This window comes from Centropristis striata, chromosome 12, assembly GCF_030273125.1.
Source record: "Centropristis striata isolate RG_2023a ecotype Rhode Island chromosome 12, C.striata_1.0, whole genome shotgun sequence".
Classification (NCBI taxonomy): Eukaryota; Metazoa; Chordata; class Actinopteri; order Perciformes; family Serranidae; genus Centropristis; species Centropristis striata.
The window spans coordinates 20,599,022-20,623,330 of NC_081528.1; the positions used below are offsets into that span (position 1 = coordinate 20,599,022).

A 24,309-nucleotide genomic window follows, 5' to 3' on the forward strand; every position below is an offset into this window, starting at 1 on the left:
TCCCCAAACTCATCTCTCTCTCCCTCCAACCCTCACCCATTCCATCGACCACCCCCCCTCCTATATGCACACACACACTCACACATACCCAGGCACAGTTGGCAGTCCCTACCTAAACATATTCACACATCACATCACTGCTCAACACATGGCTCTTTGTACCAGCGTGATTGGAGGTACAGGGAGCAGCACACACACATACACACACACACAGACTGAACCTTTAGGTGAAACAGCCATCCAGTCTCTCCTCCAGCAGGGCCCCCTGCTTGCCCACAGCACAGGCGCACAATCAAAAGGACTATATCCACATGGAAAATAGCCCTAGTTACCAAAGTACACAAATAAAAGTGAGATGGTCAATATTTCACAGGAATGTCTGTACAAATGTCACATTGTTAGCTCAAAGGATTAAGTCTCTGAAAACTGAAGATTCTTAGCTAATGCATACTTTGTGAAAACATTTTGGCAGCCAATTTCTCAAACCGCTGGGAGAAAAATGGCCCTGTGGAACACAAGAGAGCGAACAGTTAACAAGAACAGTTAGATCCTATAAAAATCAACATCATGCCGGACTTTGTGTGACATGTTTCTGCCTCGCTATTTCACAATGAGCTTGGTCGGTGGATGCATCAGTCATTTCTCTACCATCACCGGCATGAATGGTCTTTGTGTGATGGGTGAACTGGCTCTCACTTGCCTTTACAGAGTTCCTTTAAAGGGCCTCTCACCCCTCCAGTTCCCAAGCACTTTAACATGTAATAAGTTGCAGAGACAGAACATTGTTCAAGTGTCGCTCAGAAGAGGAAAACTGCCATTTATGGTGGTCAAAACAAGGGAGCAGCATCTTGTAAACAAACATGTGACTGTGTGTCATGGCATTCATCAGCTCTCCACTGCTTCCCTGCCTCTCCTTTGTGGGGAGACCACCATCCCCTTTAAATGGCTCATAAAATAAGTCACTTCCCTTTGACATTGTCCTGCCTCTCAAACTCTGTTCTCAGAGGAAGGATGGTGGGGGAGGTGAAAACGCCTCACAGACAAAAACCAGATTAGACACCTCGCCGCCCCCTATGCCTGCCATCATGTGCCCCTGAACCAGACGGACCTCGGGATGCCCCCCCCTTCAACCTCCACCCTGGACCTCCACCACCCTGCAGGCTTAACCAGCGAGGTCAGGGGTTAACAGCCACTCCTCTGAGAGAGGTCCTGTCCTCTGACCCTCCCTCCTCCCTGTCCGCCAGCCACCACATCCACCACACACTGCACCTCAGCCCCCAAACCCCAATAATAACACCTCCAACACACATGCAAAAGATAAAAAACGTACAGACAAGCAATTAAGACATGTAAAAGTCGCACACACTTGCGAAAAACATAAATAGAAAACCTTGACATATACTCCAATCTTAAGTCATAAAATGCTTATTTCTGTCCCCTTCTGAACTCAGGGCATCACTAAAAGTGCTGTGGAGCCGTGGAGGAGGCCATGGGGTACCGCATGTCACGAACCATTCACCGACGTCTGTCACTAATTGGAGCCTGGTGGTCTGCGAGTGAACCAAACCTCCCAGCTTTCACACAGACATCAACATTTGTGAATAATTAAATGATAAACTGTACGCCGCTCATAGTCTATGTACATACTAATCCAATCCCAGAGGAATGTAGGTAATTTGAGACGGGGGAATAGTACCGCGGGCAATTTCATTTTCAAAACGTGTGAACATATTCCAAGTCGGTCTGAGTGATCTTCAAATGTCCAGCATATAAAACCTACTCAGTAGTGTGGAGAATGCACAACAACACTTATGGATACAAAGGTTGGCTATTAATTGGCATATTCTGCTCCCTGCTGTAACATGTAAGGGAGAGTGCTGCCAGTCTAGTGAGCATTACTCACACAGACTGTTGTAAATTTGCACGCCCTGCAGCCATAACATTCTCCTCTTGCTTCTCACCTCTGTCTAGGGTGTAATTATCCTGAGGGGGGTTAGGGGATTGCTGCCATTTGTTGGATAACTTTCTGTTTTGCACCCCGTCCTGTCATGCACAATCACGAGCTGAACCTGTGGTCCTGTGAGGAGTCCAGACTGATGCTTTCTCAACATGCAAGTGTGATAGAAGTTCCAGCATAATAATTTGTCTACTGTTCAAACAGGCAAAACGCCACAATGTGACGCCACAGTTAAAAGGAGTGATTAAAAGGCTGCATATTTATTCCCAAATCATAGCAATTGCTTTCTAAGTCGTTCCCTTCTTAAATTCGTTCCTGTTACAGCATGCTGTCAAATCACCACTTTCGTTTTTGTCTCTCTTACTCTTTCATCTGTAAGGACTGTAGTTGTGGTTTCTATCTGGATTTTTTAAAAATGTGAATTCCTTAGCTCATTCAAAAGTGCCATCTATTCATTTCAGGAAAAAGGCTTTTCCAATTAGTTTCTCAGTGTGTTTCGAACCATTCTGATAACTTGGTCCTCAATAAATAAATGAATAAATCAGTCATTTGAGAGCAAACGTCTCAAAATGCTTTGCTCTCATCAGCTTGCCGTAATAACTTGGGAAAGGCACCATTTGTTCAATATGATGTGTGTCATTTTGGAATTAAACCCACACATCTATTCAAAACGGTGGAATAAATGTTTTCATGGCTGCATAATTGTGCAGGGTTTAGCAAGGGGAATCTCCCACATGAGATCAGTCTAGTGCTGTAAAAACAAAAATGTGCAAAAGTCAAACTATGAAGGGAGGAACATGCATTATCTGATCCATCAGTGTCCTATTTTCTACCACAAAGTTTTCACAGTACAGTGAGGAAAAGTGCTCTTGTACAACATGATATTTCCCCTCATATTACAAGAAATCCTTTAACTAGGCGAGCTGACTAAGAGCTCAGTCTTATTTACAACCTGGAGGAATAGCTGCAGGGGGAGGGAAAGCTACAAACATCCCCACATTCACATCAGGCTGCTGCTCAGTACAACCACAGACTCTTGCTGGAGGGCATCATGCCAGCAGGAGGAAAAATGAGGAGGGAAAGTGTGTCTTCTTCACCCTCCCCATCCAGATTTTCCACGCTGTTTTTTCAACCTGACCACTTCTTTACTGCACAGAAATAGTGATAGCAAGGGTCAATTTTTCAGATTTGTCAAATAGAAATGCTTCTACAATTCTACAATGTCATTTAGCAGACGCTTTTATCCAAAGTGATGTTCATTTGGGAGTTAATACAACATAAGCAAAGGTGAAGTCAAGAAACAACACAAGAGTAAGTGCCACGGGTTAAGTTTGAGTCCATTAGGACGTAAATGCTTTTAAGTCGCGCGAGCGGTCAGTGCGATATTTAGCGTTGTCATCTGTGTAGATAAAGTGTGAAGGTGTTCAGTAAATAGTTGGGTCTTCAGTCTTTTCTCGAAGAGAGAACATAACAATGTTCCAGGGTCAAATAAATATTACAAGTTTGACTTCAAAGTGCGCTAAAGATTATATCAGAGCAAAACAAACCCTGAAACATCATAAAAACTCAATTTGAACTACAAGCAGTTTCAGGGCCTCGTTGCTCCGGTCACATTTTACTGATTGTGGCTTCATTTTTCACTGCAACATACAAGTCCTGCACCTCTATGGGAATGGTTCCATCAAGGCAAAAAGTAGATAGAACTGTGTTATACTGCATAAAAGATCTTTTTTAGTTCTAAGACCATAAATCATAAAAAGTTTAATTTCTTTGATAATTTGAACACATTTCTTCATGTGCCTACAGTTGTTACTAATATTATAGAAAAAAATGCACATGCAATACATTTTTGGATTTTTTATTTTTTACAACCCCAACCACTCCTGTCCTCTCCTCTCAGCTCTGTGTAAACAGCCCGCAGGTTAGTCAAAGCTTTGCTGAATTTTTGGCATGTGACTGTTGGTCTAAGCCGAGTCCTCCATGTCTTCCCAGCTGCAACGAGGAGTCAGGAATTTAATGTTTTTAAAAGAATGTGCTTTGTGCAAAAAGTTTATTTTTGGCGAGATTTTAAATGAGAGATTAATAATAAAGCAATTTTAATGAAATTCCAATTCAAAGCCTCGATTTGGTTGCTGGCAGAAGCCCTCATCATCAAAAGACTGTTTGAAATTTTAAAATCCAACCATAATGTCTGTTTTTACATTTTCTTTTTTTAAAGAAAATGTGCTTTTCAAACCTGCTGGCAGGATTTTGGGTTCAAGAGTTTAAAAACCCAAGATAAATGTGACCCACATTTCCCTATTAAATTCATCTCATACACTAATACCCTGTACATGGGTGCAGACTGAGCTGAAGCAGAATCACTGCAAAAGAAGGTGGAAAATGTTGAACGACATTATGCTGTAAGCGGAAACCACTATTACAGACTCGGCGGTTCATATGGAGATAATCAGGGCAGGGCGATATACTTCCACCTACTCTGTTTCTACACTTCAGCCTCTTACAAAAATAGAGTAATGACAAGTTTATAGCAGGTTTGGCCAAACCAATAATGCTTTTCAGCTCTCAGTTCATTAGGAAAGTCCAAAAGAGCCCTAAGCGTGCTTGCAGGGGACTTCTGAATCTGACTCAAGTATTTTAACCAAATGGTGGGTAGCAGTGCCAAACCTGGTCTAGTTCTTTGCTCTAATGTTTCACTTGACTGCTGCTCAATGTCTCCAAGAAGTGAAAAGCTTAAAATAACCCACAAAGTGTTATTCAAAGGAGTTTATTGACAGGGTAAAGAGTGTTACTTTCATTATCTCTGAGGTATTAATGTTGGCTCAGCTTTAGGAGATAATAATAATCCTTCCTGCAGAGTCTCCAGGTGCTGCTTCCACCTGGACGTCTGCTGTATATTCCACAACACATACTGGAGATCAGTGGCCCCTTGCTGGGAGTGGCAACAGTTTTTTAAGCATGAAGCTCCAGCTGACCCATGACTCAGACATTACACCACTCTCATAACTAGCCTATAGCCTGTAAAGGATGTAACTGAAGTGGGCAAGGGCCTTAAACATTTAAAGTTAAGCCGTTAAATCTTTTTACAGGAATTGTTTGAAATTGCAACCAGAACATCTGCATGTTTGCCTCAATAAAAAATAAGTGTCTGACTCAGTTAGTTCTACTGCTGCTATTCAGAGTCATCGTTCATATCTGCTGTATCTGTGTGTTTTCTAGTTCTTAATCTGTTGGTTGTGTTCAGGAGCCTGTTTTTTTTCTCTTTTGCCGCTGCAACAACTTAGTTCCCCTCATGAAGATAACTGTATTCATCTAATGCAGACTGGAATATAAAACAAGAAGAGCATTGTAGTTCATTAAATCACATGTGGACATGATGCAACAGCACAGTGCTGGAGAGCAACTGAGACCCAGCTGATCAGTATAATGGGCATATGACTTCATATATAGTGTATAGAAAGTACAGAGCTTGTAGTGTTTATAATAAAGGGGTTGCAACTAATGATTATTTATGTTGTAAATTAATCTAGTCCGTTATTTTCTCTATAAATCTATTAGTTGTAGGTAGGGCTGGGCGATATGGACCAAAAGTCATATCCCGATATATTTAGGATGAATATAGATATATGATATATATCCTGATATTTTTTTATAGCAAAGTGAGACTAAATGTTCAGTCAAAGTCAATATGACATGTCACAAGTAGTTTTATTTAAACCGTTTATTTAAGTGACCATAAATATTGTATAACAACAAGAGTACCTTTTTTTTTAAAATCAAAGCTCCATAAAGTGCACATTTAGATAAAAAAATATCTTAAATAAAAGCCGCAGCTCTAATTCCATATCACATTTAAAAATATATCAATATATGTTTTATATATCGATATATCGCCCAGCCCTAGTTAAAATGTCAGAAAATTGTTAAAAATAAATAAATAAAAGTCGAACTGTGTTTACTAAAATTTCTTCAGATGTTTCGTTTTGTCCACAACTTAACTTAAAAGACATTTACTTTACATGTAAGTAGTCATGGTTGACTACTAATTGATACATTTTTGCTGTTCAGTATACTCCTGTTACATCCCTTGTTATCACTGTATTATTTACATCATAGAAAACTGACTAGCTTTGGGTATAGAGCTCATAAAAAAAGGCTGAAGTTACCTCGTACATATCTGCAGAATATGATAATGAAAATAATCACCAGTTGCTCCCTGACACTGGAGTGCATCAGACTTTGCCTCAGCCTAGAGCATGCAGTTGTTGTTTTTTATCACATCAGCTTTGATACAGTACTTTGTCCCTCTGCATGTAGTCAGCTGACCAGAGAGCATCCATCCCTCACATGATGAGTCACGGCACTGATGTCGACTGGACCCATGATTCCACATCAACCAGAGGTGTTAAGAGGTTAAAGCGAGAGAACAATCGCACAGCCTCCTCGCTAACATCCATAAATAACAGGATCCACTTCTGGGAGGAAGCTTCTCAGTAGTGGTGAGCTGGGGAAACGTTAGCACCGCTGCTTGTGACATGAGAGATTTACTCCACTCAGAACAATGCTCACCATCCATTTATGAGGCAGGAAGTTTTGGTTTAGGGGAGTACTCTCTGGAGTGACTATTTCCAGCTACCAGCCAACCACAGTGCTTTGGATAATGTCTGTGTAAAATGGTGTTTCCTGAAATAAATCAGGAATTAAAATCTCTTCTGTAACACAGCTGTCAAAACACCAAACTGCCAACATTTACTCGTCACATGGCATGATGAGAAAGAAAGGCATGTCTGCTGCTGCACGGCACGAGGCGGAGCATTACAACCTCCAAGTCTCATCCACAGAAAAACTCTAAATACAGACTGTTTGTCATTCAGGGTGGGAATCTGACACATTAAAATGTTTATCCGTGCTTAAATCCTCCACATTTTGTCCGGCGTGAACTTTTTTACAAGAGGCGCACAATGTGACAAACAAAGCTTACACTGGGATCTGTAAATGTGAGCCCTTTGCCACCAGAGTCCATTTCTGATTACTAAACCAGTCTGGGCCTCTGGCCAATTAAAACTCTCCATTTGTGAACATTCCAAAACGCTGTCATCCATGAACATTTACCCAGAAGCCCCTGGGGAGATTCCACAACATTGCCCTGGCCTCTCGCTCTGTCTGTTTCCCTCTCCCGTCCTGGCCCTGCATCTCCGGCTTTGTCTCCCCACACAAAAGCTCCCTGCCTACACCACTTCCCAGGTCACTGCTTTGTCAGGGTTTCAACTCGCTCCTGCACTTCCCTGAGTGCTTTTAACAAGTCAGGGACCAAATTCCAACCACTGGGCAGTTCTCACCAAGTTCATCTGCCGCGCAAAAATATATGAAGCCTCTTGTGGTGAAAGAGAAAACCTGGAGGACTGTGTTTGACTCTCTGACCTTTTTATTGTGGCACAATTTATTTCCATATAGTTTTTTGATAGCAGGGTGGAAATTTGGGAGGAAGTCAGAGGCTTTTGACTGTGCGGGGTAAGGTTCATGTTAGGGCTGCAACTAACTATTATTTTTCATTATAAATAAGAGAGCCAATTACTTTCTAGATCGACTGATTATTCGTTTGGTCTATAAAATGTAAGAAAACATCTTAAAATGTCCTGTTTTGTCACTCCGAAACACAAAAATAATTGGTTTAAAAAAGGGCAAAAAGCAGGAGATCTCCATATTTGAGAGGCTGAAAACAACATTTGCCATGTTTGCCTCAGAATTACTATCATTGATAATCAAAAAGTTGTTTATTAATTTTCTTGTGGACAGATGAAACAATAAGGAAGAAAATCAAATGCTTCTCAACCTATGGATGATATGACCAGCAAAGAACTCACCAACCCACCCATTAAAAGAAGGGGAAAAAACCCTGAAATTGTTAAAGAGTGAAAGCTAAAGTGACAATTATACATTATAAGACAGAAAGAGAGAAAAGTGGGGAGGAGTGGAAAGGTCCTGAGGACCTGGAGGTCCTTCTTCTAGACACGTTAATCTCCTTCCTGTGTTAATTCAGGCAAAAATGCCATAAACTTAAGTGGGCATTAAGCAATCTTAGCACAGTACAACATGCTTTTCTGACTTGACCATAAACATTTGGCCCAAAGCGAGTACTGAGGTCTCCCAGAGGTCAAGAAATACACAAACAGTGATAATGAATAAATGGGATCATAAAAACAAAAAGGTCAAACTCCCCAACAGCACGTGTGCAAGTTCTGTCTCTAAGTATGAGAGAAGCTGGAGGCCATGATTCATGTTAACACAGTTATGAGGAATTCATACTTCAAACAGAAGTGGTTTGTTTTCGGGATGAGCTAGAATTTGGGCCACTTTCATATCGTGCTCCACACAAACTTTGCGTAACTTGTTTTACTTCCTTCTGGTAAATACAGCAACCACTGGAGATTGGCTTCACTGTTGTAAGACATTGAGACCTGTGCAGGCCAGGTGGTGCTTATTGTATGGACTACAAATTCAAACATGAGGAAAAAATAATTCAAACATAAGAGACTTTCCTTCCTACCATCACCCTGCTGGGAATCTAGCCTTAAAAAACATCCATCAGAGTGAGGTGAAGGCAGTGGTTCACATTAACAGCTGCTCTAATCTTTCACCCTGTCCACGTCTTTCTTTTAGGGTATTTGCCTTTTGATGAGCCGCAGCGTTGCACTGTTTGATCTAGTGCTTTTACTACAGATTCCACCTTGACGCCTGGTCCGTGTGTGTGTGCGTGAGCGAGGAAATGTGAGCGAAAGAGAGAGCGAGACTGTGTTATGTTTAAGATTTGCAGAGACAGGTAGAGGTTTTGCAGACAAATGAAGAGGACAAGTTAGAGCACAGCATGGTTATCACAAGGGAAGGGAAGAGGAGGAGAGAAAAAAAGAGACAAAAGGACCTTCCTGGCTTGTCCCTCTACACCAGCCCTCCATCTTTCCACTGACTCATGGCACACAAATGAAAACAAACTTTAAAGGAGAAGCTGAAAAACACTCTTTACTTAAGGCCAAGTGCTTTACCATGGGACCCTGCGCAAACACTGTTGTGCTGTCAGAGAAATGGACTACTGTTGTTGAGCTTACAAATAGGTCCTCTTTGAGATGTGCTTCACACACAGCTCGAGAGCCATGCATTAGACTATCTAAGGAGGCTTTAAACTAAAAAAAGAAAACAGCCTTTCTGTTCCGTTCATATGCATTTGCAAGTTGCACATAACAAATCACGGCTCCCCTCCCTTCAACTGCACATAAAAAGAATTCAAAAAATCCAACTTTGTTGAAACATATGAGAGCTTTTAAAAAGAGTTAACACACAAACAATACATTTCATCGTTGCCAGTAAAAGCCAGCGAACCCCTCCTTAAGGACAGGGAGCTCTTTGACAATGTTTATAACAGACATCCAAAAGCAGCTGAAGTCCACCAGATGTTGAGGCAGGACGGGGCCCGGCGGAGCCCCCCAGGCAGAATGAGGTCAGGTACAAGATCAGGTTTCTGGAAGCTCAGAGCTACAAAAGGGCAACAAAGATTCTGATATACCTGTCGGGCCTTACGGAAACTGGACACCAGCGGAGGCGGTGGGAAGAGAACCACTCATTGCAGACTGTCAAAGGGACTAGAAAATCTAAACCTAACGGTACAATGGTCTTATGGGCTTCAGTCATGGATGGCTCAGTCCACTGCTGATGATATGGACTGAATGTGTCGATAAATCAAAGCTACTCGCCATTCCGATGATGATCCATATTGGCGAGTTGACTTTCCCACATAATGGCAAATTTTTCTGCCAGTAAAAAACCACCCTCAAAGCACGCTGACCAAATGATTTGCAGCTTTGGAGCCATCATTTAACAAAGTATTCGATCCTTTCATGTGTTTTTTTTCTCCTCCCTCGCTTATCGGCCCTCAGCCAGCAGGACGTATGCCATTGTTTTCTTCATGTTTTAACTTTGAGTTTTGATGACCTGCTTTTAACACATGGCATCGACTCGTCACTCAAATTCACAGAGCTGTGTGAAGCAGCCAAAGGCCTGCCTAGTCCTTTTTGTTTGACAGGAGAAAGGCAAAGGGAGGGAAAAAAAACAGGTTTGATCTCAAACAATATAATTCATATGAAAATAAATGCCAGCAGCACACAGAGGGATTAGGTAAATATTAGGAAACCTATTAGGCTAACTGCAGTTTGGAAAAGTGAGCTAAGTGTGAGTGACTTCCTCGTCAGTGGGAGTCTTGATGTAGGCCTTGGGAGTAATTAGCAGGGATTACAGCTCGTCTGGCCTGCACCCAGCACTGGGGTTTCAGCCCAAACACCCAGGCAAGTCCCTGGCTTTGCTCCCTCACCGCTCTCCCTAACCACACGGGCCTCTGGCGAGTCGCACAAATCCTAATTATGATCATGACTATCAACACGGACATCCATCCCACTGCGGCTTCATAGGAAATCAATTAACCTTGGTCGAGTTACACCTACATCATAACCGCACGCAGCCACTGGCAGCTAGGCGGTGAGACGACTTCAGTGAGTGAGTGGAGCCTGGTTGTGTCAGGCGAGAGGGTTCACACTCCACCCCTGCAGTTTGGGATCAGAGCCCGCGGCCCTTTGCCACACTCCTCACAGCTGGCTGAGTGACACCAGCGCCGAGGTGATCAACACAAAAGGAGACGCGCGGCCGGATCGAATATCACAGGAACAAAAAAATTACACCATCAAGTATCGACAGCACAAAAGGACTTGAAGCAGCCAGAGGAGCTGAGTGATGGAGAGAGGGGGAGTATCTGTGACAAAACCTACTGATATGGTGAACAGGGATTTATCTGATCTGAAAATGTTTAACTAGACACTCAAAATGTATTTTGTCCAGTAGAAAAACCACTATAACGCCATAAATCGTTTGAAAAAACAACATTTCTGTGTGAATTCTTTGATAATTCATTTTTTTAAAGAATTGGGGGGAAACGTTATCTTTAAATCCTACATTTTTCCAAGTGTAAGCAGCATTGGGCGAGAAATGGGGGCTCTGCATCCTATACATATTGAACTATTTACATTTTGTACAACCTGTCTTGTCCTCTCCTCTCTGCTCTGTGTAAACAGACTGCAGCACAGTCAAAGTTTTATGGGTTTTTTGTCACGTGGAGTCAATCGTGGCTTCACAGTTGCACTGAGGAGCACAGAATTTAATATTTTTTTACAGGTTCTGGTTAGTACAAACACTTTATTCTAAATGTCACATTAAAGTTTTACCAAAATTAAGAGATTTTGATTAAATATCACTATGTTAAGCTTTGATTTGGTTACTTTTATGGAGGGAAGCATTCTTCACACATCTGCAGAAGGATGACCGAAAAGTTGAAAATCCAACAATATCAGTTTTTGCCCTATAAAAAAAGTTATAGTCTACTCAAGTGCTCTTCCATACTTGTTATTAGGAGGTTAAAACGAGTTAGTGGTGCCTCCTTAGAACTGACAAAGCCATGTGTGTTAGCAAAAGACGTGGTCTAGTTTTAGCTTGTGCATCATCTAAAAGCCTTTTTGCGCAGAGAAAACGACAAAGGTTAAAAGCAGACGCTAGACAAGAGAGGTAGGTGTACTGAATGGAGCAGGCCAGCAAAATACCAGAAAACCACCATTGACGGTGGAAAGGAGAGGAAATCACCCAGGGTTGACGAAGAAAGGAAAGATTAGGAATGAAACAAAACCTCCCAGAGGAGCTGCTAAAGAGCGAGCAGGGGGAGAAGAAAATGAACTGATATGTCAGTCTGGACACGGGGAGAAAAAAGAGACGGCTGGCTGCAAACGGGACGTGTTAACAAGGAGTTTCATGGGGTCGCTCGCCTCGACTCAAAGCACGGAAAACCACAGAGCAGATCAGGATTTCTCACAGTTTGCATCAGACAAGGACCCTCAAAAATGATACTGTGGCCAGAAAAACAGTAGTGTGAAGCCCTTTGGTTGAAACCTTGTATTGTGCTAGACACTCACAGGGGTAACTAAGAGGAGCAGGCTGTGCGTACATGCCCCGTATGACTGGGCGGCGATGAGTCACAGTGTATACATGCTGTAAGTTGCCTCCCAAGATTCCCTCAGCCTGTGTCACACACACACAGTCACTGTGCAGCTCCTGCCTGGCCCGACGACTCTCCTGGATATTCAGTTAAACTTGCCCCGGTACAAAACTCTTTCCTGTCAGTCAAATCCTCCCTCTCTTTCTCTGCATGCCTCACTCAGTCCCTCCAGTGCTCTCTTTGTTGCCGTGTGTTCCCAGCTCCGGGGCTCCCTATGTGCGGGTCTTGGTGGTCCGGTGTGGAATGTGGTGAGGAGGGGAGGGGGAGGCAGGCAGGCCTAAAAGGGGGTGCTCAATTGTTCCCACACACAGCATCCACCCCCCACTGATCTGTCGCTCACTTGGCCATTTGGAGGAGGAGGGGGGGGGCAAAGCAAAGGATGCAGAGAGATGGAATTACGGACGCTCAGTCGACACACTGCTATTGAATTGACGCTACACTCGGAGCATACTAAATAAGCGCAAGAGGGAAACTTAAAATTCCACAGTCCGACTTTTAAAAGACGAAGGCTACTCAAACACTTAATCAGGTCTAAAATGACAATCACATCGACAATCAACAGGCCAACAGAATAAGGTTTTTCAGAATCATTCTTTAACTTCTTCTTTGCACAGCCTTCGTTTTTTTTTTCCCAACGCTGTGATAAGCTGATTTGCTTTGGAGCGACGATAAGGCAGCTGTTGCTGGCAGAGCAGAACGGGACACCACGAGAGCCCCTGATCTCAGAGCCGCTACGCACCGATTGCAGGAAGTTGATAAGAGCGGAGAGATACCACAGAGCTGGCAGGCACGTGCAGCTGCCCTCCCACCCCCCACCCCCCCTCCTCTGGCCCCATCTGGACGCTACGCCAGGCTCCCCTTTTGGGTTCACAAGACCTCAACCTCATGATACCTAAACTCAATTATCCTGAATGCTCGGCAGAGAGCAACAGGAACCATCACATTATCACTGCTTTTAGTGGATCTCTAAGGAAACCACCAGAGGGGAGAAACTCCAACCGAATGCTCTGAAACACCAACACCTGCCATCAAATTTAAAAATATTAAGCACCCCACCCTGACATCCTCATATGAACCTTATATTTTTCAGTTTCTGCTATTTTAGGTATTAATAACACTCATGGCATGTCAAAACACAGAAAAACTTTCATTTTGATATAACACCTGTTTTAAAAAAAGGGATATAAGCCAAGTGAGAGGAAGAAGTGCTTCAAGCCAAGAAGCTGCACAACTCTATTCCATCGCTCAGGAATGTTATCAGTGATTACAGTGAATGCTTTGGCTTTAATGCTGGCTGTTTACTTAATCTCAACCCCCTTCACACACACATTTTCTTAATTTTCTCCTTAAATCAATCATTGATATTAATGTTTGTGCAACTTATTCCTCTTGGGATGAAATCCTGTTGTGCTAAGAGGACCTTTAAAGCAACCACAGAGCAGTTTTTATGACTGTTTTCATTTTGACTTAGTTTTAGTAAGTAAGTAAGTAAGTGTTTGTGTGTGCTTTTGTAAAAATAAAAAATAAATCCAGATTTCAGCATTACGTACCACTGATTTAAGATACACATGCAATTTGCAGTCATACACATTTAAATCTATGTTTTGCATTTCAAAGCAATAGCAGTAATTCCTCAACATGACCATGAGTCAGACTGTGTGATTTTATCGTTGGTTGTAACCACACCTATGCGTGGGAGTAAGACAGTTACTTAAATAACACACCTGAATCAGTTTGATCCCTTTATATCCGGCAAAAAAAAATGTTTCACAGGCTTAAAACATTGTTCTTTTTTCATGTACCAATTGAGAAAGAAGAAAAGGAGCATTTAACAGTGTTTCATCTTTTGACAGTTATAGCCCACAGTTACAATTTCGGCACTTGGAAGTTAAATAAATATGTTTTTACAGTTGTATTTCTTCAAGCTCATCCCAGAGTGAGCCAAGAAAACATATGCTGCCTTTTCAACGACGACACAAAACTTCTTGTCAACTTCCTAAACAACTTCGCAGATTCTTATATTTCTTTGGCCTTTTGCCATGAATAATATGCCTTCAAGAAAGATTCTCTTACTTTATATGGTCTGGTTACAAAGATGGATCTCAACAACTCAACTTCATATGACTACAGAAAGACCTTCTGATGTGTATGAGGAAAATCTTAAAAGACACATAGGGTTCATAGGGAATACATCGCTTTACTTTACTGTTAAATTGTGATTTAATATCAGCCACCACATAAACTACTTGCTTGTTAGTGTTGCTTTGAAGTACGGCTAATGAACACACATGTTTTGGACTCCTGACCTCTGAGACTGCAGGAACAGGAGGCGGAGGGGAGTTCAAAACAGATATCAGACTCTAAACTAATGCACTAACATTAATTATAAGACCATACAACTTAAAGCTCCTCTGGGTCTTTAAGAGGATTTTCAGTCTTAAAAAGCTATTGCAAAAACAGGTAATCTGTCATTTTTACGGCTTGCTTAGTTGATTTGATCAACAGTTTTGCAGAACCTAGTTTCTCCACAGAGAATCGTGCAAAATACCACTTTAAATATTGTGTTTACCAAGCCTAAATTGACTAAAGAAATCTTCATCAACTAAGACTTAAATGACCAATTAGTTGAGTAATTGTCTCAAAGGCGGCCGCCTGAGTAATTTTCTACAGGCAATTTTTGAAACGACTGGAAATTAAACATCATACTAAGTGCAGCACTGAATTCTTAATGATAAGACGCACAAAGAGTTTCACATAAAACAAAGAGAGCTGTTTGACTTTTATGGGGTTAACCTTGAGAGGAGAGTAAGACACTTGGCAGGTCGTTTATTAGTTAATTATTACAGGTGTTAAAATACCAGGCCACAGTTGAGCAGAGCAGAGCCACTCAAATATTGGTCTTTGAGCTATAAAAGCTCCTGCAGACTGAGAGTGCCCCAGTTCCCTGCTCTTATCTTATCTGCTGAATGTCAGTGCAATAACACAACCTGTTATTTCCCCTAAGCGTAATGATGCAGGGCATGCAGCCGCCCTGCTAGGAGGCAAGGAGCCCTCACAATGTGAGGCTGCAGAATGTCTCGAGCTTACCGAGAGGCCAACGCACTGAGGTCATGCACGCTTTGAGTTTCAGTCATAATGCACTGAACTGATTATGAGCAGGGGACGCTCCTCGCGCTGAAGGGAGGGAAAACGACCCTCTTCTCTTTGATCTCTGCCATTGTTCCATACCTGAAGCATGACATCAAGCCTGACTGCCAGAGTAAACCAAAACAGATTTTGCTTGAAGAGCTGCAAAAAGGGGAGAGGCAGTGTCCAGGCCTGTGATGAGTAGCCTCTGACATGGCAGATACCAATCTGGTGAGTGTTAACTCACCGCTCTGCTTTCACAGCGAGCCATGCTGCAGATTAGGGTTGTCAAAAGTATCGATACTCAAAACAGTATCGAAACTAAAACGTTGTATCCGGATACGATACTCATTTTCAAAAGTATCGATAAGTTTACATAAATGTTGGTGACTGAAAAGTGTTATTTTCTCTCTTGAAGTCCCAGAATGAAGCAGAGAAAAGTCGAACTGCAACCAAACAGCAACACACACAGCCGGAAATATTGTTCTAATTGTTATTGTTTATTGGATTTATACATTATTTGCACTACCTCAGACGTGAAGCTTGTTATCATAGTTGCAGTTTCTTTTTGCACAACTGTTTTTTATTATAAATATTTAACCTGTGGGTCTGTTCATTTTAACATGATGCATTTTTCTTGTTAATAAAAATATTTCTGTTAAATTTGGGGGTCTTTGTTTTTATCCTTGTGGTATCGAAAATGGTATCGAGTATTGAATATTTTCCTGAGTATCGGTATGGAGTTAAAATTTTAGGATTGTGACAACCCTACTGCAGATAGCGTTTTACATTTACAAAGTATCAAATATACTTGTTAAGGGACATAAAAAGGATCCACTATTAGCAGATAGCTTCAGACATTGAAACCACCATTTACATTCTGTATGATCAGTCACATGATTTAACTGTCATCATTAGTATGTGAGCTTCATTTATTCCCCATTTATGTGAAGTATCTAACCACAGCCCCTAAACAAATCATCATCCAGCAGACAAGAAACTTAGAAATGAGGTCTTGAACTGCTTCCACGTGAGTGGTAAAAGATTGATACCATGGGATCAACGAGGAATTCACCCACTGAGCCTGCTGTTCCTCTGTATCACTTAATTCCGTCTATGCCAGAGCAATCACGGTTTCCATTTTAAGTTTTACTGCATTAAAACATCTTTATTGAATCTCAAGTCTGGCTTCAGCTGAGCCCGTCTGTAATTTGAATGGCAACAAACATTCTTATCTCCTCGCTGCCAACAATAACACAAGATGTCTGTGGTTAGAAAAGGCAAGTTCTGAATCCTGTGACTTCAATAAAGACTCGTATTCCACCAATCTGATTTATGATGCATGTATCAAAGGAGGTAAACATGTCAAAAACTACTTCTGCGACAACTGGCAACGACACTGTATAATTTCCAAAGTATGTCTTTTCTGCAACACAGTTATGGTTTACGTCAAAAAGGCCCATTATTTTGGTAGAAAAATTCTGATCACAACCACTAGTCCTATGTGGAACAAAATTATTTAATTGCAACTTTTGCAGCAACTATTTCAACTTCTGCAGATGTTTGAAGTGAAACAGCCTTTCCTGATGAACTGCGTCTTTGATAATTAAGTGTTGAAACTAAAATTGTGATATGCATATGCAGGTAATTAATGATGTAACCTTTCGGCAACCTTACATCCAACTCAATTTAAACACAGCCTGTGTTATTATGAGAAGGAGAGAATTAGTGTTTGGCGTTCGACCCATTACAACGTGTAGAAGTGATGATCTGACAAACATGACTGAAGTTCAATCAGGCTGCACATCTGGAGCCATTTCTCCACGGCAACATGAAACATTTCAAGAGGCCTTCTGTATCTGCTTTTTTCTTTCTTTTTTTGCTTTCAGGAGACCCCCAACTCTCTTTAATGACAGTAGACCTTGTTGCTTTTCTATGGATCAATTATCTCAGTCTCTTTCAATGACAAAGAGCTGCTCATTGAGGTCGGCCCTGCCTAAGGCCCAGACATACACCACAAATCTATTGTAAGGAAAAGGCACGTGTGTATAGCACACAACCCTGCACAATAAAACTGCCTGCATTCAGATCCTTCTTTCAAAACCCAGAGATGCAAGACAATTAAGTCGGACCAATGCAGACATGTTGGGGTACTCTCAATGACATTTAGCATCACAAAGACATACAGGCGGAAAACAAAAGGACCTATAGACTTGTGTGAAATGCAGGGAAAAAATAAGTCCTCAGCTCTTTTGACAGTTATGTGCAACTCAAATTCTAATGAGCTGTTGTCAAGAGAAAAAAAGACAGTCTGAACATCCTCTTACTATGCAAAGTAAACTAATAAAAGGACGCCGGTACAATAAAGCGGACACGTACAAATTGGTCACCCTTGTCAGATGTAATAACGCTGTGAACACATCGCCCAAAAAAACAGCTAAAAGGTTTAAGGTGTGAAAGTCTGTGGAGAAAGGGCTAATTAATAAGTAAACATGCATTAGGAAATGTCTTTTTTTTAAAAGGGAGGAAAGTAACATGACATCAGTCATGGCCTGGATGACCTACTTCTATAATTTTAAACAAGAACGTCATGCTGAAGCCACTGCAGAACTGGCAACAGAGCCGGACTGAATTTAGGGGTTTGAATATATGTGCGCATATTCATTTTAACCACCATATAAATGAAAGGGAAATGAGAGAAGGGAGGGATTTAAAGTATGCAGGGCACAGTGGAATTTCAAACCCCAACCCCCTTCCCCTGCTCCCCTCAAGCCTGCACTGTAAAAGCCCCCCTACGTAAGTTTCCATCACTTGGGTTTAACTCATGATTAGCTAAATTGATTTGCCTTCTCACCTCTGGCTGACTATTAACATAGCAGTTCCTATTTATTACCACGGGGTCGTCACTGGTGCATAACATCCTGTCCTGCAGACCAGACTATAGATGTAGAAGTACAACATGTGCCCACACAGAAAATGTTCAAACCACAAAATCAAAGAAAGGGAAAAAAATCAGAAAGCCTTGTTCACAATACACAGGAATGTTTACTAAATCACTGCAGGCTGCCGGTACTTCACAACCAGAGGCTCTACTAAGGAAGCTTGGAAATAAACACAGGCCTGGCTTCTTTCAGTGGGGAGCACAGCTTGTGTGTTGATTATACCGCTTTATTGTTATGAATTACCTACAAGTGTTTCCTAAATGAGGACTATATTTACACACCGGAGTAGTGAAGAGCTTTACAGGTTGAATAATTCACTCAGATGTTTCACTGCTACTTTTCCTCAACTTAACAATGTACTGTAACTTTTAACGCGTCAAAAATGCCTCATGTCTGCATGATTAACCATGTTTCCATATAGCCTTTGACAGAGGCACAAAATGTCCATGTAGGACTGTGACAGTTTAACTGTTTGTTGTACGGCCTTACATACTTCTTCATGTCGATGACTCCTCAACTTTATTACATTTTAGAAGATTTAGTCTTCAGAAAAAACATCTGGAAAACCTTTCAAACTGAGTTATGACTCGGAATAGCTGACTGTCTCCTCTATGTTTAAGAAGTTAACAGTGAATAAATATCACTGATCTGTAAGCCTGTCACAATAATCACATTATCAAACACAATCCAGGTCATATCTCTATATCGAACAATACTGCTCAACGTATTTACATGTGTTTGTTTACATCTGATTTAAAAACAATGGCAACTGAAACAAAGTGGCAACTTGTTGTGCGTAAAAGCTCATTATAGAACAACTGTAAGGCCAAAATCCATGTATGAAGCTTCATTTGAATTAAAACGTCTTCTGGGTTATGATATGATTAGCATATGGCTAACAGACCAAAATACACCAGTTTACATAAACTAAAAATGTTTTTGTTTGAATGACTCTCCTTATCCCAAGTGGCAAGTGTTAAGTATTTAAGTACAATGTGAGACTCTACTTTTTTAATGCTTCGGTTGTGTTTTTTTGATTTTTAATTCATTTAGGATAAAATGTTCAAGTCCCAATTTCAACAAGGTCTCTGCAGGTTTCAACAAGTCAAATTTAAGACTTTTAAGACCCATTTCACATCCATACTGGCAAAAAAGTACAAAAGGCCTGGAATGACTTGCAAAGTAAATTAATTTATTCACAGCTCAAATTCTGACCGGGCTGCACAGGTAATTCGTTTGAAATTTTAAGATAATTTTAGACTTTTAAATGCCTTAAATTTAAATTTAGGATGCCACAACAACACGCTATTTGTAAAAGCCGACGAAGCAGTGTTGCCAACTTAGCGACTTGGGTATATTTAGCGACTTTTCAGACGCCCTTAGTGACAATTTTTCAAAAAAAGCAACTGGCAACAAATCCAGCGACTTTTTCTGGTGTTATTGAAGACTCCTTCTTACTCTTCTTAACAAGACCAGTCCTCCTGCAGCAGTCTCTCCCAGCTGCAGAGCCGAAGGGGACGTTAACCCCTTAGCGTCCAGTCAGCAAATTGCTAACAGGCTAACAGTTAGCTCTGTAGCAGTACAGTGTGTATGTGCTGCTGCTACAAGAGGTGTTCACTTAGCGATCTCTGTTTGTTTACAACAAGCACCAGACACTAAAAACTGTTCTTATTGTTTGTTTAAAAGTAGTGCAATAAAAACACAGATGTTTTCCCTAACATGATGAATAATCGTGATTAATAATCGTGATTACAACATTGATCAAAATAATCGTGATTAACATTTTGGTCATAATTTTGCAGCCCTAATTATCCTGACAGGCTAGCCTAGATTAGCTTCCCATTAGCCTCAGGACCACCGGAGACCTCTGTAGGACCCATGGGGTGCCGCGACCCCTACTTTGGGAACCACTGATCTGGGCTACAGTATTTGAGGTTAAAAAACAGTCATTAGAGCCGCAAAAAAATGTGAAAGACTCACCGTTGACTCCTTTGTTGGGCACGTCGTTGACGTTGAAGCCTTTGGAGCTGTAAGCAGCGCGGACGTCGTTGCAGTTTTTCAACTTTTGCTCCGCAGTCATCGACACAGACAACACGACCAGCGTGCACACTACACACAGCACCAACAGCGGCTTCATGTTGTGTCAGCTAAAAACAAGAAAGTTACCTACACGGAGAAAAAACTAGAGTATGTCTAGAGGAAACCGCTCAGGTGTGTAAACTAGGACAAAGTTTCAGTAACTCCCACGCTGAGTTTCCTCATGGAGACGCGCTGATTTCTTCAGCTCAACAGATACTTCATTCACAGCAGCTCTGGTCACCTCTGAGCAGTTTAGAGGGAAAAACACCGAAAATAGCTGTAAAAACTGCTCAAACGTCGTCCGATTAAAAGCACCGAGGTGTACGATAAATGTTGAGTTCCAGACTCAGTCGAAAAAGCGACAAAACAACAGTTTTAAAACAAGAAAAAAGTTTTTTTTAACTGCAGGCAAGAATCTCAGAGTCACACTGCTGCTTCACAGCTTCGACGAGAGTATAAACCACAGGAGAGACGGTGGGAAGTTGTCGGGAAGGTGTTTAGTTCTTCTTTCTTCCTTCCTTTCTTTCTTTTCTTGCTTTCTTTCCAAACTTGAGGAGGCCGTGGATTGTGTAGGACAGGACACTGGACTGTATGCTGGTCTCTCTCGGATCCAGATGCGAGCAGAAAACCCTAGTGGACACCCAGGAGTGGGTGCAAGTTCCGGGGACAAAGAAGACCTGGAAAACAGGAACACCAGGGGTGGAGCATGGAGCAGGGGCTTCAAACCCGGGACCTCTCTCTCCCTCTCTCTTCTATAATAATGTCTAGACTGGTGGAAACCAGTCTTGAAAATCAGGACTGGAGCTGAGGGTGGAGCTACACTGTGGCATAACATGAAGACTTATTGTTGGTCCACATGCCATCAGGGAAGGAAACAGTAGATAACTAAAGGTCCTGAAAAACACAAATCTCTTTCATTGCAGACCCCCATTTGACCCGGGTTCGAGAGGGCTTTCTTATCTGTTTTTACTGTCAGACTGGAGATAACCACATAGATAAAATCCTTTGAACTAAAGGTCTGTGCTAACGTAAAATAAGTGACATAATTAGAGAAGATAAAGTGTTTTCTCTCATGTGGACCCCTTGCAAATACCCCAAGGAACATTAGGGCTCCCAAACCGCTTAATTGAAGGTTGTCCATGATGAGACACTTTAAATTAAATGGTGCAGTATTATTTATTCCACAAGCTGCTCTCCAAATTTTTTTAATGCACGACAGAGATTAACATAACAACAAAACACATGACACCACACATTTTCTCCAAATGTGTTATTTCTGCTCAGCCTTTATAATCCAATACATTTTAGTTTGTTTAAAAACCCCGGATTAAAACCCTGGCTAGTGTTACAGTAACCATGGAGTCAAAATTACAGGCCCTGCTCCTTACACAAACACAGGTCAGCATGTGTGCTGTTAGCAACGGGGCAGTTGTGTCTCTAATATGCAGCTGCCTGTCATATAGTGCGGCCAGTGTTGTAAACTACAGTAAACAGTCTGCTGGGAGCATGGCGGGGCTGCACGAGTAGACAGAGATGACAAAAGTGTTATAATAATTATAAAGTGAATTATTAATCCCACTGAACTGTGAAATAAAGGGCGATACATTTGTTTTGTGACACATAAAGCTGTGAAAATAATCTAAAAATCACTCAAATGTGAAGTTGCTGGTGTTAAAGCATCGAGACACGCCTAAGAGATAAACACTGAGATCAGGGGGAAATGAAACAAATTCGCTCAGAGAAAAACAATTTGTGATGAAGACTGAATGACTTCATCCTGAAATGGTCAAGTGTGTATCTGTCTTAACATTTTTCATACTTCAAAATGCCATCTGTTCAACAGATACTCAAAATCCCCCGTATCCTTGTCCATCCTCTACTTGCTGAGAATGTCTCCTTCACTCATATTTCTCTCATATTTGTGTTTTTTTCTCTTTTCTCAGAAGCAGTATGTTAAAATCTGCTGTCATGCTGTTTTCTGCCTCCGACCTTTGACCTCCTTGTAACTTGTTTCTTCTTGTAACACTAGAAAAAAGGAATTTAGGCCTATTTTCCCACAGATAAGACAATCAGTTAAATCAATGCCATGTCAAAAGTTAACTGTTTTAAATCGCTTCGCTTTAAATCGTTTTCGTCAATTTCTTGTTCATTTTAATGCCTGGTACAACTAAAGATACATTTGTTTGGACAAATATAATGATAACAACAAAAATAGCTCATAAGAGTTTAATATAGGAGCTGATATCTAGACATTTTCCATGGTTTTCTTGATAAAAACCAAAATAATCACCAAGAAAACCATGGAAAATGTCTAGATATCAGCTCTTAAATTAAGCTCTTAGGAGCTATGTTTGTTGTTATAATCATATTTGTCCAAACAAATGTGCCTTTAGTTGTACCAGGCATTAAAATGATCAAGAAACTGAAGAAAATAAGGGTGGTCAAATTTTTTTTTTCCATGACTGTATATCAGAAAATGCAGAAATGTAGACTTTTCTAATAAACTCTCAAACATTGGGATAAAGAATGCACAAATGTTACACCCACACTCAAATCCCTTAATTAAAAAAGAAGTCATAATAAGACTTTTTACCCCCTGCGTTTGAACATGCCTGGACTTGTGGGGTGCTTCTGTGTGTGTGTGCGCACACGTCCATTGGTTTGGGGGGTAGCACTCAGCAAAATGACATTCCTCCTTTTGTGTCCACATTCCTCAGGCGGCTCCATTCATTCTGTGTGACTGCGGCTGCTGCAGGGGAAGCCAGGGGTTGCTGAGGAGCAGGAGGAGGATGCTGGAGCTGTGTGCATGGGAGAGCGTGGGCCCGGCGCTCTTCTCAATAGGCCAACAAAAGGTAAGAAAATGGTCCAGTGCCATGGTAATTAGACATGAATGAGCTTTGAACGACGTGACATGTCTCAGGCTTTTCTTCTCAGGGAGAGGAATTTCAGCATCCAGCTTGGTAAAACTGGACTGGACTGAGGAGCGCATACACACTCAAGCACCTGAATTATATTGTTATTTTAGTTCATATGCACCGCTTGATGACCCCTCAGTCTTGTAAAGGTATCCAAGCCCAAACATCTTTGTGTGGCCGTGAAATACATATTCATAGGGAGTCAGTCACTCAGGCAGAAAATGCAACAATTCCTGATAGTCAGCTATTCTCACTGTTCCTGCTGACTAACATCAAATTGACCTTTCACTCTCATAATGCTTGCCGTTCCAACATTGCCCCAATATTACCCTAAGAAAACACGTGAACTCTGCATTTCAATAGGCCTGTTTGCCCTTTCTCCAGCCTCGCATTAGCATTCAGAGTATAACCCCCCCACCCCATCCTGGGTGAGCTGCTGCTCTCTCTGCAGCCAGCGTTTGCTCATCTCCTAATGATCAGCCTCTCTTTTCCATCTTAAAAGCTGCAATCCAGTTCAGGGGAGAAAAGCACAGCTGGATAACAATGGCGTTTTTATCTGGATCTGGGGAGCAGAGGCTGCGTGGGTGTGAAAAGTTACAGCAGAGCGCCCGGGACACAGAAACAGGATTTTGAAGTGCGTTTGTAGTGACAGGCGTGTTATGTGTGGAGCTGTGAGTGATTGGCCTTGTTAAGAAAGTAGACAGGGCTTTTAGAGACGCAGACAAAAAAACAAACAATTAGGACTAATGAACCTCGTTTCATTGTTGAGCTGTGGCTGAGTGTCTGTTACCTGGTTAAGGTGACTCCAGGGGTGAAACTAATGGGGTGCATTGTGGAGAAACCCCCACAGAGAGAGAGAGGCAGGGAGCAGATCTTGTGCCCAGAGTGGTTCATCATCTGCTGGGAGTGAGAAATACAGAACCAGAGAATAACACACATGATTCACATGCTGCTTTGAGGCTTCAGAGAACTACCAGCACGCTCCAGAGAAACATAAATTATATGATTCATGAATGGCTTTGAAGTGGATCAGAGGGTGAAAAGCACATAGTAACATATATACTTGCAACATTGTGTGTCCTATTCATAACCCCTGCGGCATGCCATCCATTTTCTCTCTCTTATTTCCTACTCAAATGTTAAAGGAAAATTCCACACAGCATGCCCAAATATATAAGATGTTTCTTTGTCATCTGTCATTTTATG

At 41.5% G+C, this 24,309-nt stretch overlaps 1 protein-coding gene across 1 annotated transcript in view; it reads right to left on the reverse strand.

Annotated features, from left to right (window-relative positions):
* gpc4 (glypican 4) overlaps window positions 1–20,800 on the reverse strand; it is a 41,292-nt gene extending 20,492 nt beyond the window's left edge. Inside the window, exon 1 of the mRNA XM_059346025.1 lies at window positions 20,090–20,800. Coding sequence (XP_059202008.1) covers window positions 20,090–20,246 — 157 coding nt within the window. The 5' untranslated portion in view covers window positions 20,247–20,800. The remainder of the gene's footprint in view (window positions 1–20,089) is intronic.
* Between the last annotated feature and the right edge of the window lie 3,509 nt (window positions 20,801–24,309).